Source organism: Tachypleus tridentatus, chromosome 2 (assembly GCF_004210375.1).
Source record: "Tachypleus tridentatus isolate NWPU-2018 chromosome 2, ASM421037v1, whole genome shotgun sequence".
Lineage (NCBI taxonomy): Eukaryota > Metazoa > Arthropoda > Merostomata > Xiphosura > Limulidae > Tachypleus > Tachypleus tridentatus.
In genome coordinates this window covers 102,482,766-102,498,636 of record NC_134826.1, presented here as the reverse complement: position 1 = coordinate 102,498,636, position 15,871 = coordinate 102,482,766, and the positions used below count along the sequence as shown (strand labels likewise).

At 33.4% G+C, this 15,871-nt stretch overlaps 1 protein-coding gene across 1 annotated transcript in view; it reads right to left on the bottom strand.

The window, feature by feature from the left end:
• Nucleotides 1-6,653: 6,653 nt before the first annotated feature.
• The window catches only part of LOC143244715 (T-box transcription factor TBX3-like), a 38,223-nt gene continuing 29,005 nt past the window's right edge, over nucleotides 6,654-15,871 (bottom strand). The window contains exon 7 of the mRNA XM_076489865.1: nucleotides 6,654-15,243. Within this exon, the coding sequence (XP_076345980.1) occupies nucleotides 14,687-15,243 (557 nt within the window). The 3' untranslated portion in view covers nucleotides 6,654-14,686. The remainder of the gene's footprint in view (nucleotides 15,244-15,871) is intronic.

Here is a 15,871-nt window from a genome sequence, read left to right as displayed (position 1 = left end):
TAGATCTGTTGTGACTGTGCAAGTTCGTTAAATAGGGCATGACCAGAGATATCAACATGGACAAAAACGACGTGGTGAGACTTCAAAATCGAGACTAAACCTAGATATTAATATACATTGTTTATAAGCGTTTTTTTAATAATTTCTGCAAACTTGATTGAACTGACAAGCTAGGCTGCGTATTGGAACATACTGTTGAACATGTTTCTCATTTTCTGCTGATGAGCCATTGTAACTGTTAACCTCAATACCGCTATGTGAGTAACACCATAGGAGATGATTACAGTTAATTTCTTGTTTTCTTTGTGGTCAGAATATGGGATGAGTATGCCTGCATCTTATGGGATCTGTGGACCTAGCCTTTAGCCAGTGTTTCACAGAACATGCCGATAAGATTAAAAATTATCCAAGAAAGTCTTTGAGACTTTGTGTTGTTGTTGTTTTTTTTAAATCAACAGCATGTTAGTAACGTCATTTAGCATCTATTTTGATAAAAATTTTATTATATCAGTGCAGTTAAGTAATAGGGGAGATTTTTTTCATTGACTTTCTTTTAATGAGAATTATTGTAATGGTTATTAGTGTATACGATATTCTAAATATAATTTTTAGTCGACAGTTTTTTATATCTAAGCGGTAATAACTAATTACTTTTTATCATATTTTTCGCTGCTAATTCGATGTCACGTTTGTAGTGTTCGGAATTTAATCGTAGTTATCTTTCTCGAAAACATTCATGTAGTTAGTTGATTCAAGTTTTCGAGTGAATAACGCACAAAACATTTTATTGAAGACGCAGGACCTAATTCCAGTTACTAGCAACATGAACTCTCAGGAATTCTCTGGAGATAGCAGTAGGTTAGTAGTTTATTCTAGGATGAAACTAATTAGTAACTAGTTATTATTAAAATAGTTGGACCTGGCATGACCTAGCGCGTTAAGGCGTGCGCTTCGTAATCTGAGGGTCGCGGGTTCGCGCCCGAGTCGCGCCAAACATGCTCTCCCTCCCAGCCGTGGGGGCGTTATAATGTTACGGTCAATCCCACTATTCGTTGGTAAAAGAGTAGCCCAAGAGTTGGCGGTGGGTGGTGATGACTAGCTGCCTTCCCTCTAGTCTTACACTGCTAAATTAGGGACGGCTAGCACAGATAGCCCTCGAGTAGCTTTGTGCGAAATTCCACACACACAAAAAATATATATATATATATAAAATAGTTAAAAGCTACTAATTAGGTTTAGGTTATCTTACATGTCATTAGTTATGACAGCGATTGCTACCCGTTCGTTATACTTTGAGGTAAGTATTTTAATGAAGCATGATGTTCTAAATACTACAATACAGCATACTAGGTGATCATGCATGCCATTAACCAGATGGCTGATGTCAGTCAAGTATTACAGGTTTAATCACAATACTCAACCTAAAACGTTCATTGAACGTCACTGTGAGTCTTCTGGTTGTTTAAATAAGATATGCCATATGGTATTTCATTATCTAAATACAAGTGTGATTCTAACGTTTTTTACTCGTAAATACCCAAACGATACAAACTTATCTTCGCGGATCCTTCTAGTACAATGAAAGTTTCTGACAGATGGTATATATATACATTGTCTACCGTATATATATATATAGTTAGTATGAAAATCCTAAGTATTGTTCTACAACTAGAAATACTTTTGTTTATAATATATTTTTAGAAATTATCTCTTACAGAGAAAGCTAGACAATGGCCGTTAAATTAAGTCACGTTGAAAAACATACGCGAATGGCTCATTTTTATTCGTTGTCCTTTAGCGTCACTTGTATTCCACTTTGAACTCAGTCTGGATAACATGAAACTTGAACTGCAGTGATCAGCTAATAATGAGTAAACATGTTTCATATTTAAACGGGTGCAAGGCATTCAAGACGGCGCTGTTGGATTAGCACAGCGCGTACTGAATCCAAAATTTTTAGACAAGTGTTTTCTTGGGCGTATAGCGAAGTATGCAGTTGTACTATAATTTTGTCACCAACAATAAATTTCAACAATAAATGTACAACACATAATACACTTATTTTCAAAACAATATATTCAAAAGAAGTCAAACATATTGACAAAATTTCTTTATACTATTGGTTATCACAGTCGAACATTTACACAGGCTGGTTCAATTACTTTAGATTACAATTGACAAATTCTTCTTCTCTACTATGTTATCACAATACAATCCGCTATTATTATACTTTACAACTCGCCACTATACACTCTTTTTAGCTAAACTTACAAACACAGTCTAGATTGTTTTTATTATTTCTCAGACTATCTTTATCTTACTTTCAGTTTCTCTAATTTAGCGTGTACTAACTTGTTCGACTGAGGCTTAGAACGTTTTTGAAACTATGAGACGTTATGATGCAATAAGAAAAATTCCAAAGGTTCGAATAACGCGACGTCAATTTACTGTAATTGAGCTAAACCACAAATTTTTGGTAAAAAGTTATCTAAGAAAACCTGCGATAAATTATCGTTCTAGAAATATTAAATTTAACACTCACGCCCTATAATTATCTAATTTATAATTCCCATATTAAATGTAAATGAAACAGTTGTGTATGTGTGTGTGTGAATTTTCTTATAGCAAAACCAAATTGGGCTATCTGCTCAGTCCACCGAATGGAATCGAACCACCTAATTTTAGCGTTGTAAATCCGTAGACTTACCGCTGTACCAGCGGGAGACGAAACAGTCGTCTATATCTAACAGTCTTAGTGTTTGTTTGTGTTTTATTATAGCAAAGCCACATCAGGTTATCTGCTGAGCCCACGGAGAGAAATCGAACCTCTAATTTTAGCGTTGTAAATCCATAGACTTACCGTTGTACTAGAGGGGGGCAATCATAGTGACACGTGCTATGATGTTTTGTGTCTGTAACTGACATAATTCTTCTTTTCTATGTTAAATCTGATGCTCACATATTTCTTATCCCTCGCTGGTACGGCGGTAAGTCTGCGAATTTACAACGCTAAAACTAGGGATTCGATTCCCTACAGTGAATTCTGCAGATAGCCCAATGTGGTTTTACTATAAGAAAACACACACATAGGTCTGACGCTTTGTGTATATTTTTGTTTAATTTATTTTATAGTATTCAGTTGTAGTGATTTAGCACTCAAATCACATTTATAGTTATGCTTGATTTCTACATTAATGTAATTACATATAAAAAACAATAAAAATGCAAATTAACCCTCAATTACCGAATTGTTTTTATAATTTTCACTACCGGTGGAGTTCAGATGTTGCATCAGCTGAATAAATTTATGCTTTTTCTTGTTATAACAGTCAATATAAAATTCTGATCAAAACAATAACAACAAAAATGTAATCATCCATTGTCCATGTAAAATAGCACCCCAGTAGCAATTAGTAGGGCTAATTGCAATATTAAGGTAATTTATATTTAATTTTTGTGTGTGATTCGTGTTATTAGCAACGATCTAGCAACTAAGTCCTGAACCTGCAAGAAAGTTGGGGTATAAATATTTTATAGAACTGTGTCTAGTGAAGTCCATGGAGCTCATATAAATTAAACCGTAATTCTAGGATTAGAACGTTCATTGCGTGCTCGCACACATGCATGTAGTGGGAACATAGCGGATTTGTTTGTTTGTTTGTTTGTTGTGAATTTCGCGCAAAGCTACACCAGGGCTATTTGCGCTAGCTGTCCCTAATGTAGTAGTGTAAGGGCTAGAGGGAAGGCAGTTAGTCATTACTATCCACTGCCAACGTTTAGGCTACTATTTTACTAACAAATAGTGGGATTGACTGAACATTATAACTCCCCCACAACTGAAAAGCTTAACATGTTTGGTGTGACGGGGATTCGATCCCCCAACCCTCAGATTACTAAGACTTTCTTAAGGTAGACAAATGTTTCGTCGTCTAATTAGTGACGCGCATGAATGGATTAACAAAATTCTCACTGTCCCTATGTGCTATCTAGCAAAACCACAGACAATTAACCTAAACCGGGCTGAAAGTAGAGGAACGATGGGAGATTTTTTCTCCAAATAATGTGAGTAGAATGTGAAACATTCTGTTTCTCTTTCTAGTGATTAAACAAGATACTATTTGTTTAAAAATCCTGTTAGGATAATTGGTAAGGATTCATGACGAATATGTTTCATTGTTACACATGATCTGTGAAGATGGGTGACACACGTGGCAGTAACTTCGCTAACAAAAAAGGAACAGGTGATGGCCAACTATTCTGTATGACGCAGAACAGGTTGGCTTAACTCTGCTTAAACAAAGATAAGACGTAGTGGAAACAGGTGGAAAGTCAAATCCTATTAGAACGCTGGTGGAGTTGTACCCGCATTTAGCTACGTATGACTAGAAAGAAGCGTAACATACTCGAAGAACGTCCATGCAATCATTGTGACTTGTCATTTCTGATGAAACAGTTTTCAAACAAACACGTTGGTATCAACCATCTGTTCATGAATTATTCCTGTTGAAAATGGGGTATTTAAACAAACAAAAAAAACTTTTACTGTAGGCGTTGTTAATAACGGCACCTATAAAATATGAATGATGCTAGAAACACACCTAGGTTCAAGAAGTCTTGATAGAAATTAATAAAAAACCTATAAGGCTCTTATTCATTTCTATAAAATATGATTATGTCATCGAGTGTATTTTATGTATGTTTATTAATTACGATTATTTTTTTAACTCGGTTGTAGGTTTTTTGCAGAAAGTTCTTTCTTGGATAGCCATAAATTCTATAACTCAGCTTTAACGGTTCTGTTCTATATTAATAAATGATAGTTGTTTATTTTTTAATAAATTGGTCAACATTTGCGCTCCTTCCACCAACCCTACAAAACGTAATTATTTGTTTATGTTTTTGTTTCTTCCAAAATGCGAAATAGTATTTCCCAAGCACGTTTATATGAAAATAAAATATGTATGAATAGTTTTTAGACAACGTTTTGGCTTCAATGCATAAGACTTTATTCAGCTAAAAAGTTACCGGGAAGGTCGTGCTATTTCTGTTTTTCCTCTGATTCAATTCACTTTTCAAACACTTCGTTCGATCATTTGATTTTACTTATTTCAATAACTACCAAACACAGGTAAAAAAGAAACCTACTTTATCACTTAAAGTGAGTTCTAGAATTATACCTACAGATCCTACAACTACATCTTCAGAAGGTAAAATTATATCTTCATATATGCCACAAACATATCTTCATATGGCAAACTTATACCTTCAGTTACTCAACGATGCATTCAGATAGACTATACCTTTAGATGTTATAAACACTTCTTCATATAGTAAAAATTATACCTAGTACTATAGTACTATAGGATATATACCTAGTACTATAGGATAGTACTCTTACACCTTCAGATGATACAATTATACCTTTAGATATATTAATACCATTTTCAAAAGGTAAAATTATACCTTCAGATTTTATCACCACACTTTCAGATATTGCATTTACGCCTTATAATATTTTAAACTGATACGATTGTATCTTCACATGCTTCTATTGTACTTTTAGATGACATAATTATATCTTCAGATGCTACAACCACATTGTCAGAGAATAAAACTTCACATTCGAGTTCTACTACTAAACCCTTACATATTTAAACCGTACTTTCATTTATACTTTCATCTATAGTTTCAGATGTTTGAAGTACTCCTGAAGATGGTGTCGCATATTAAGTGTTACATTTAGAAGTATTTTTAAACTGTTTCTCCAAAATATTTGGACATTTAAGATACACCTATAGTAACCATAACGCGAATGTTAATTTAAAAATAACATACATTTACTGTATATTTAGGCACTTTTCGAAAGATGGAAACGCGTACACTGTTGCCTATTATTTGTGTATTGACACTGTGCTACATAATGCGTTATTTGTTCTCTTTCACTGCGGAGAACTGAACCCAAGATTTATAGTGTTATAAGTCTGGATACTTACCACTGAACCCTAAGGGAAAAGCTGTGGCTGTGTTTGCAAAGCAACCTGATCTCTATGTTTAAAATCAGATGCATGTTTATTATAGTAACAGAAGACTACCCTAGATTAGTGTCATCACCAGAACCGGTAAAATAAACTGAGTAACAAAAGGTATTACCATTGTAGCTTTAATGAAAAGATTTCAGAATTTCATAAGAAACCAACAACATAAAGATTTGGCTCATTTTTCATTCATGTTTGTTGATAAAATAAATTTAGAATAGAGATATGACTTTGAGACTACATATTTTAAAATATATTGTTAGTAGAGAATTCCTCATGTGTTCTAATTTTAATTCAACAAAACTTCAGTTAACTTGCAGAACTGCAGTTGAATAAGGTTCTTGATTCTGAAAACAGTTTATTTAATATGGCTGAAGGATTACAAATGGATGAAACTTTCCACTAAGGACAGTTTATTCATTATGAATGATTGAAGAATTACAAGTGGTTAAGTCTCTTGACTCCGTAGGCAATTTATTCATTATTTGTGGTTGAAGAAATACATGTGGAAAAGTGCATTAATTCTGAAGATGTTAATCAGATATGACTTTAATACTGTTTTTGTGGTAAATGTACAAGTACCATATTATCTCTTTCTTACAAAAAATACCACAAAATCAAATACCAAATTAGTATAGCTATATATAGGTACACCAGGGTTATCTGCGCTAGCCGTCCCTAATTTAGCAGTGTAAGACAAGAGGGAAGGCAACTAGTCATCTCCACCCACAGCCAACTCTTAGGCTACTCTTCTACCAACGAATAGTGGGATTGACCGTCACTTATAATGCCCCCATGGCTGAAAGGGCGAGGATATTTGGCGCAAGGGGGATTCGAACCCACGATCCTCAGATTAAGAGTTGAACGCCTTATCCCACCTGGCCATGCTGGGCCTTCGTCCTTGTTAGGATGTTATATTCACAATGTCGTCGGTATTACTTAAAGAGTGAATATATGTTTGATTTTGGTCACGAATTCTTATCCTTGAGGTAATTTTCAACAAGCAAAGTATATTTCTACCCTGTATCTAAAAAGCAACTTTTTGTTTTCAGTCGGAAAATTCATTCGCTGAATAAAGGACTAACCTTTTTAGGTCCATAAAATTGTTTTGTTAAAGTTCTCCGAATGTGGAATACTTATACTTCACAGAGATCATTTGAGTAAAACGTTTCAATCTTTTCATTATTTTCGCTGGTATGCACTTCATTATATACGTTAAAAAGTGTAGAGGATATATTTGTGCAACTGTTTTTGTTTCTTGGAAATTTCAATAATTATCACTCTACATAAGAACAAAGATCCACAACTTGTGTTTGAAAGACCATTTAATAACGAAGCTGCAAAAAATCTACACACTGTAAACAAAAAATAATAAAGATAACGGTAGTTATTTTTACAGTGGAGGCCGATTATTAAATAAACATTAAAGATAAAATGTTTTATTTTCTGAAAATTCAACTTTAAATGAATCATAGGGCACATCCTACAAAAGACTGGATTCATATCTCCACACAATACAAAAATGGCTTACATCTTTTATAAATGTCATTGATAATGTTATAAAGCATCTATCTCAATACCTTCTGTCTTTAGCAACGATAATATTTATTGTATTTTACAACTACTTGTGAACTGCAAGAAAAATAAAATATTATCTCTGTCAGTTCTTACTAAAAACATCAGACTTCTTTTTAACAGAAGACGTGATTTATTAAATCGATTAAATGCGTAATAAGAGATCAAAAGGCTAATAAAACAAAACTTTAAATTTTGTTTAAATATTTCACTTGATACTGTTTCTAATAAAGAGTCTTATATATATATGTATGGAGGATTAACTACACGTTATATAAATTATTTGCATATACTAATGCAATAGAGTATCACCACAGATTAAAACTAGGGTAATATGTTCAGCATCAGTACACTAGGATGACAGTAAGTTTCATATCATTTAACGGAGTAATGTTGCCACGAGAAAACTTACATATGGAAGTCTGTGTTACACTCTTTCAGATGAAGGATATTGATCTTAAAGAGAAGCAGTAAGAATATGTGAAGGTCAGGGCAAACCAATTTCAGGGACAGCTAAATATACTGTAGTGCACGACAAAGGCAAAGAAAGATCAGGATATGTACTCTTATGATCTGAAACTACGTAATCAACAACCGATCATGTGCCGAGCTGCCACTGTTGCAGTGTGTTGGCCAGTCATATCAAGGAACCTCCTTTCATACAGAAAGATCTTACCCTTGTAAAGAAGTACAAGCTTCTTTCCATACAACACCGAAAACCATACATAATACTAGTGAGAGATGGATGCATTTGAACAACCACGACAAAAATAAGCAATTTACCATCGATCGCGACGTGATAAGAACTTTCCATTGCGATACAGAAAATACAAAGAAATTTTCCTGTCGGCTTTATAGCTGTTGTAGGTTTCTTACTTAGTAGGATATATAAATTTCACAGTAAAGAATTAATGAAATATATTGACTCTCAGAAAATTTATTGTCACCAGTTATACGAGGTGAATTTCCTAAACTGCATTTTAGGTACTGATGAAAGTAAATATTAATGCATGTGGTTAGGGCAACACCAGGATAAAGAGCTAAGGCCCTCTTAGGTCCACAACAGCTATAGGATATGTGAAAAATGAAACTTTTACTCACTTTATTCTATTATCCAACATATCCATGAAATTATCTAGCCACACCTAGATTTCTCTGCACTAACTTCCTTAAACTAATTTTAATTTGCATTTGTTTCCTGATATTCATGCAAAGCTACGTAAAAGCTATATGCTCTAGCCTACCCTAATTTTGACCTGATAGACTAAAAAGGAAGTAATAGGCCTAACATTTGAGTATAAATCACATAAACCGCGACTTTTTCTCCACGTTCTTTATCATCTGTTCACTTTGGATTTCAAATAAACGATGTTTAAAAGCAGCATTTCAAAACTATATTTTGCTATCCACAAGTCATTGTAATAAAAGTATAGATCTAAAATGTTATTTTTATATACTTGTAATTTTAAATCCAATAGGACAAATTATAATTAAAAAATGTAAAAAAATATTGCAGTTTATATGGTTTTTATTTCACGTGCCTATTTGTTTCCAGTATTTCACCAGCTTTTGGTGTTTAAATTGAAACTTTTAGTGGGAAAAAAAAAACAGCACTTACCACTAACTCTTATGCTACTGCTATTCTCACAACTCATCAATAGCCCTAAAACGTGGAAGGTGATTTTCTTCACTTGCATAGCGAAACGTAAATGGTGGAACCGCAATTTCAGTCTTATACACTAGCCACTGGGTCATGTTCAGATTAATTTGGTCGTGGCAGTTGACATTCATGTGTAATGGAGGGCATATGGACAGTTTTTAAAAATATGTAACCAGATTGACAACGAAGGAAATAGTTTCCTGGGCAGCACGAAACCTGGAGCATCAGTCTTATAAATGTAATTAACATTTCTTACATTGCTTGTTTGTTTGTTTTTTGAATTTCGCACAAAGCTACTCGAGGGCTATCTGTGCTAGCCGTCCCTAATTTAGCAGTGTAAGACTAGAGGGAAGGCAGCTAGTCATCACCACCCACCGCCAACTCTTGGGCTCCTCTTTTACCAAGGAATAGTGGGATTGACCGTAACATTATAACGCCCCCCACGGCTGAAAGGGCGAGCATGTTTGGCGCGACGGGGATTTAAACCCGTGACCCTCAGATTACGAGTTGCCTGCCTTAACACGCTTGGCCATGCCGGGCCTATTACATTGCTACTCTACACATGAAATTTACAACAAAGAAAAAATAAACAAATCCCAATGACAATATCTTTCACAATTAACTTCACATCACAAAAGCAGCAGAACTTAACAATGACACCATTGAAAACTGTCTTTTTCTCTTTATATTCAAACAGTTATTTGATAGAATCTAAGGTGATGTCCAATTAAATTGATTCAAAATATTTCAGTATATTATGATTTTTGCAAAAACGTTTGTCTAAAACATGGAAACATTTTGGTACGGATACACAAGAGGAAAATTACTTTTTTATACATGTTAGATACACACGACTGTTTTAGTTCAAGTTTAATGCGAGTGTTACGAGTTAGATAGTTTATATAGCGCGAGATTTTAATTTAGTTATTTTTGGAAGCGACAGTTTATCGAAACTTTGTTTAAATAACTGTTTGTGAATAATATGTTGTGTAGTTCAGTAGATATAAATTTAAGATTGTTATATTATTGCGTCATGTTAATAGAAACTTGAGTTATTCATTGATTTATTTGAGAATTATTGCCTCATAATATCTGGTAGCATGTGGAATGTTCAAGACCTCTGTAGAGTATAAATACGTGTCGGAAATTTCGTTCAAAAGATAGATTTAAACTACGTGATTGTGAGTTTAACGACAAAGAGCGTGTAATGACAATTTCTAAAGTGAAATTAACAAATACTGCATTGTAATAACAGAGTAGAGAAGAATAGTTCGTCTTATCAAGCTGTATTCTAAAGTAACTGAATCAGTCTGTGTGGATGTTGACGAACAAAAGATAATTATTTAAAACCCTGGATACAACTGTGATAGACAACAGTGTAACGAACATTTGTATATATGTTTGACTTCTTTTAATACATTATTTTAAGGCCCATAAATAAAATTTGATAATGAAGACGATTCAGATTTTGGCTATCTTTGTACTTTCACAAACTGTATATAGAATCTGAGTAAGGCCTTCTTGATACTTTTAGTACAATACAATACGTTTAATTTTATACATTTTAGTTACATAATGCTCCAGTGGTACATTCATAGGAACAACTATTTGATATATCTATAATCCATATAAAAAATTTAATTACTCGAAAACAGTCAAGTTTTTTACGTCAAACATAGGTAGTATAAACTTCAACCTAAATCTATGCCTAGAGAAACAAACACCTTTCTTCCTTAATTGTTAACAGAAACATTTTCAAGCTTTCATTCTTTTCAACTGTCATAATTTTTAACAGAACGAGGAACAAGCTTCTTTTCATTCTGTGATTGTGACAGAAACGTTTTTTAAGCTTTTATTGTTTTTAACTGTCTTAATGTTCAACATAGATATAATAGTTTTTATTATTTATATCTTTATATAAAATGTTTTTTTCATTCATTAGAAACAAATTTTCAACAAAGATATACATATACTGTTGCTTACATCACGAAGTATTATAGGTTTTACTATGTTGGTATCTTGAAGTTTTCGTTTACAGATGTACGAATTGACTGGACCGAGCAAGATTTGTGGGTCAGAAGAAGAGTTATATGTTATTTTTAAAATGTGAATGCAAAGAGTGCATCGATAAATAACTATTTAAAAACACAAAAAAACTACACTCATAATAAATGAACAAAACCAAAATTATAAAGACAATTTATAAAAACAATTTTTCCGGTATTATTGTAAAACATTTGATTTAGGCTTAGAAAGCAGGCAGAAAATTCATTAAGCTAGACGAACAAAGCAAGGTTAATCAAGAGTTAAAGTGAAAGTCTGTTAAAGATGCACTAACAGAAGTTTGTGCATGTATTATATTCGTTAGCACTTCTGAAAAGATAAGTACATTTTTTAAAAAATAAATCACGTGACATATACAACGAACTTAGAAAACTGACTGGTTTAAACAAAACAGCCATGACGTAAGGTCATACACGTTAACATGGAAGCATTATTCATTAAACTGTAATAAAAACAACAATATAAATAATTCCAGAAAATATCTATCTTATTTATATTGTTGATGGTGCTTACCATTTTAAAATGAAGGTAAATCCGATTATACACTCATTTTATTTTAAACTCTACTAAAACGTCTAATATCATCATCGAAATAAGAGAAGTTTGAAAACGTTACAACTTAAAAATCAGAGCATTGAACGTGCGTTCATCATGTTGAGCCTGATTATACTACATTTTAACAAGAGTTAAGATGTTACAGAGACCGTTTTAAAAACGTTACATAAAATGAGTTTTGAGGTTTAAAAGATATATATGTATATACATATCTTTAAAATAAAAGAGATATAAATAGCATTATTGCATCTAAAACTCTTCAGATATTTGGAGATTTAGTCTTCTAGCCTAACTCTGCTCGATTTTTGGGACAGGTGGAAATGAAACGAAATTTTTGGCATCTATACATTCAATCAACAATTTTAAGTTTATCAGATATTAAATTTTGTAATCAACAGTAGAGGCCACTATTTAAGTTAAGGGTCCACTGAGAATAGAAATAATTACGTGAAAACAATATGTAAAGTTTTTCACGGTGATAACGTTAAACATACAAATCAAGAGACTATTTATTGCCATCTAGTGGTGATTGAAGGAATCCACATTACCATTGTTTTAAAAGCGACAACTAAAGAATTACTTTTGGCATTTTAATTGTTGTAATACAAACTGAAGTGCTTGACACGTACTAATAAGCTTATCATCTACTTTAATTGTACAACTAATTGAGCAGAGTTGAAAAACTAAATCGAGGGCCGGTCTGTAGGAGTTTGACTAAAGAAAATCAACATGGAACTTTAATTTTACGTATACTTCCTCCTTATAACTCCGAATGATTCAGTTATTAAAACATCCCGTATTGATCAGTTGTGCAATTCGAAAGAATAATAATTCAATCCCTTAAAATATTATAAGATATACATCTGATGATTTGAAAGAAAATAGGAAGTATGTTGAACTCAAACCAAGGTCGAAATGTAATGAGGCTCATTTTGAAGAACCCTTTTACGTTATCATTTATTAAAAGGATCATGTCAGTCGAAACTGGAGGATTTTGGACAGGATAGTCCGATGTTAGAACTCCAGACTTATGAGTTTATATAAATAAGTTATCAAGACATTTCGTCACATTTAAACAAATATTTCATTCTAGTTTATGAAAATAAAATAAATTTAAGATATATAATTAACAGATGTCTCTTAATCATTCATTCTCTCTGCTTTTTTCTTGTTAAAGCAAAACCATTATTTTAGAATAAAAATGAGTGTATTAAACAAAATTCTAGATTGTTGAAAAGAAGTCAAAATACCATTTAAAAAGGTGACATTCTTTGGTGAAATAACCCCTTCTTTGCACTTAAGCTTCCCACTGATGTTCTTTGGTCGTTGAAGACATAGGTAGCAAATATAAAGAAATGCATTGAAAATCACTAGAAAAAGTACAGAGTTTGTTACTCGGATATGAACAACAACAATCAATTATTGTTTACTGTCAACATCCGTTATTTGACAATTGATTCTCATTTTCTTACACTAGGCTCGAAACTGTGGTCATCCCTTTTAGAAACCAGTGTTTTATTGTTTTGGTTCGTACGTACGGTCAGTGCATATCCTTTGTATTTTATTACAATAAAGGATTAGGATTCACCCTAAAAGGTTGTATGGAACGAAATATTCTGCCATGCCTAAGTCATGATACAAACTTGATTGTACGACGTTGTAAGTGGATGTAAACTCCTGTCCGAAACTATAAAAATACATCTTTTGGTACATAGTTAGAATGTCTTTCTGATCTTTGAACAGTATAGATTATCTAGTTTAATTATAAAACCAGAGTTCGTCTTTATTTAATAGTAATCAGAGTAATGTATTGATCTGTGGTCAGTTTAAATAATAAACTATTTTTGTAAAATCACTGGCCAAACTAAGAATTTTTTACTCTTCAACGTTTCCCAAAGAAATATATATATTAACCAAATTTAATAGTGTCTAATATTTTCAGAAATGGGTAATTGAGAATCTCAGTGCTTTCTATATGTGCATGGATTGCAAAAAACTCTCTCCAGTACCTTGCCGTACATGGCACATAAAGCTTACAATAAATGTCAGATACCCCATTTCAACTATATATTTTGTACTCCTTAAATCATTGTTGAAGGGTTGTAAGAGGGTTGAAAATAGACGACAGAAATTTGTGTATAACAATTAAACTTAACTATTTTTAGACTTTAGCATTGAAGAAAATATGTTTGAAACTTAGATGGAAATATTACACGTTTTCAGCCTTGATGACGAGCAGTGAAATTTAGTTGAAAGCACGAGTCATTTTCAACCGACCAGGCATGGCCATATGGTTAGAGCGCTCGATTCGTAATCTCAGAGTAGAAAGCTCGAATCCCTCACGGCTAAAAGGGCATTATAATGTGGCTATCAATCCCAATATTCGTTGGTAAAAAAGTAACCCAAAGGTTGGCTGTGGGTGGAGATGACTAGCTGTCCTCACTCTAGTCTTGCACTGCTAAATAGGGATGGCTATCTTGTGTAACTGCGCACAATTAAAACAAACAAACATTTTGAGCTTTAATGACGAAATTTGGTTGAATGATTTCAAAGCATTAGTCGTTCTCAGCGTTAATGACGAACTTGAATGTGTTAGTCGTTTTCAGTCATGATGACAACTGTGAAATGTCGACGTATATGTCAGTCGGTTTCAGCCCTGATGATGAATTGTGGCAATTAAATATAAGTTTTAGTCGTTTTTAGTGCTAGTAGTTTTAAAATCATGATGAAATAGTGAAAAAAGGGCGGAATATAATTCGTTGTTTGGTGTTTTTAATTTTAAACAGAGTTTTTCTCTTTATCGCCCTGTTTCGTTTGCTGACTCAAGAGCCATATGCCCATGTCTTCCGTTCACTAAGTTTTCAATGCTCCTTGAGTTATTGCAATAACTCTCAGAGACTGGTGATACGAATGAAGAGGATGGTATGTGGGAAGCAGTGTAACCAAAGACAGATACAGGAGAAGACGTTCCATTTAGTGATGTCAGAGAGTAAGGTACAAAGCGATGTTTTCTCAGTCGGCTTTGTAACTCAACTAAACCGTCGTAGCCATGCGTCAAGGATGGGTAAAACCGAGTTTGTGACACTGAACCCGAGTTGGAGGGGAAGTATAGTTGGGAAAACAAACTTGGGGGATGAAGGTAAGGTAGTATACGAGGGTAGGCGAAGTCTGAACCAGTCGGCAGGTTTTGAATAATTGAATGAGGGGCACTAAAGGTTACGTTGTTAAAATCTTTCTTTGACACTTCGTTCTTCTCGGTTGTGTCTTTGGCATCAGGACTAGCAACATATAAGTTATGACATTTGTTGACTGGACCAAGTCCGGCTTGCGTTGATGCTGTTTTAAAACAGTCTTCTGTAATATATGAAATATAATTTTAACAGCAACATAAAATGAAATTAATATATTGCATGTGATTTGATAAAAAGGGAAACATTTCTGTATGAATTTTAAAAACTTACAAGTGAGAGCAAATAAGTGTTTTCTTATAGCAAAGCTACATCGGGCTACCTGCTGAGCCCACCGAGGGGAATTTAACTCCTGATTTTAACGTTGTAAATCCGTAGACTTACCGCTGTACTAACGGGGGTCAAGAGCAAATAAGAATATGTATCTCAGAATGGCTAGTATGGTATTAACACTTTTACTAATAGAGCAGAGAACAACGTTTCAACCTTCTTAGGTCATCTTCAGGTTTGTTTGTTTTGTTTTTTGTTAACTTGAAGGTGACCTAGGAAGGTCAAAACGTTGTTCTCTGCTCTGTTAGTAAAAGTGTTAATACCTATACCAGATACATTTTTACTTCAAGTGGGTTTTTCGTCATAAAGAAATATGAATATGTTACAATATATCAACCATAATAAAGCCCCCAAATCCAGTGCCCACAAAGACTTTTCCTTAATATCAGGGTGACTCAGATATAACAAACATATTAAATATTAAACCTATCTATCTATCTATCTATATATATATATATATCATC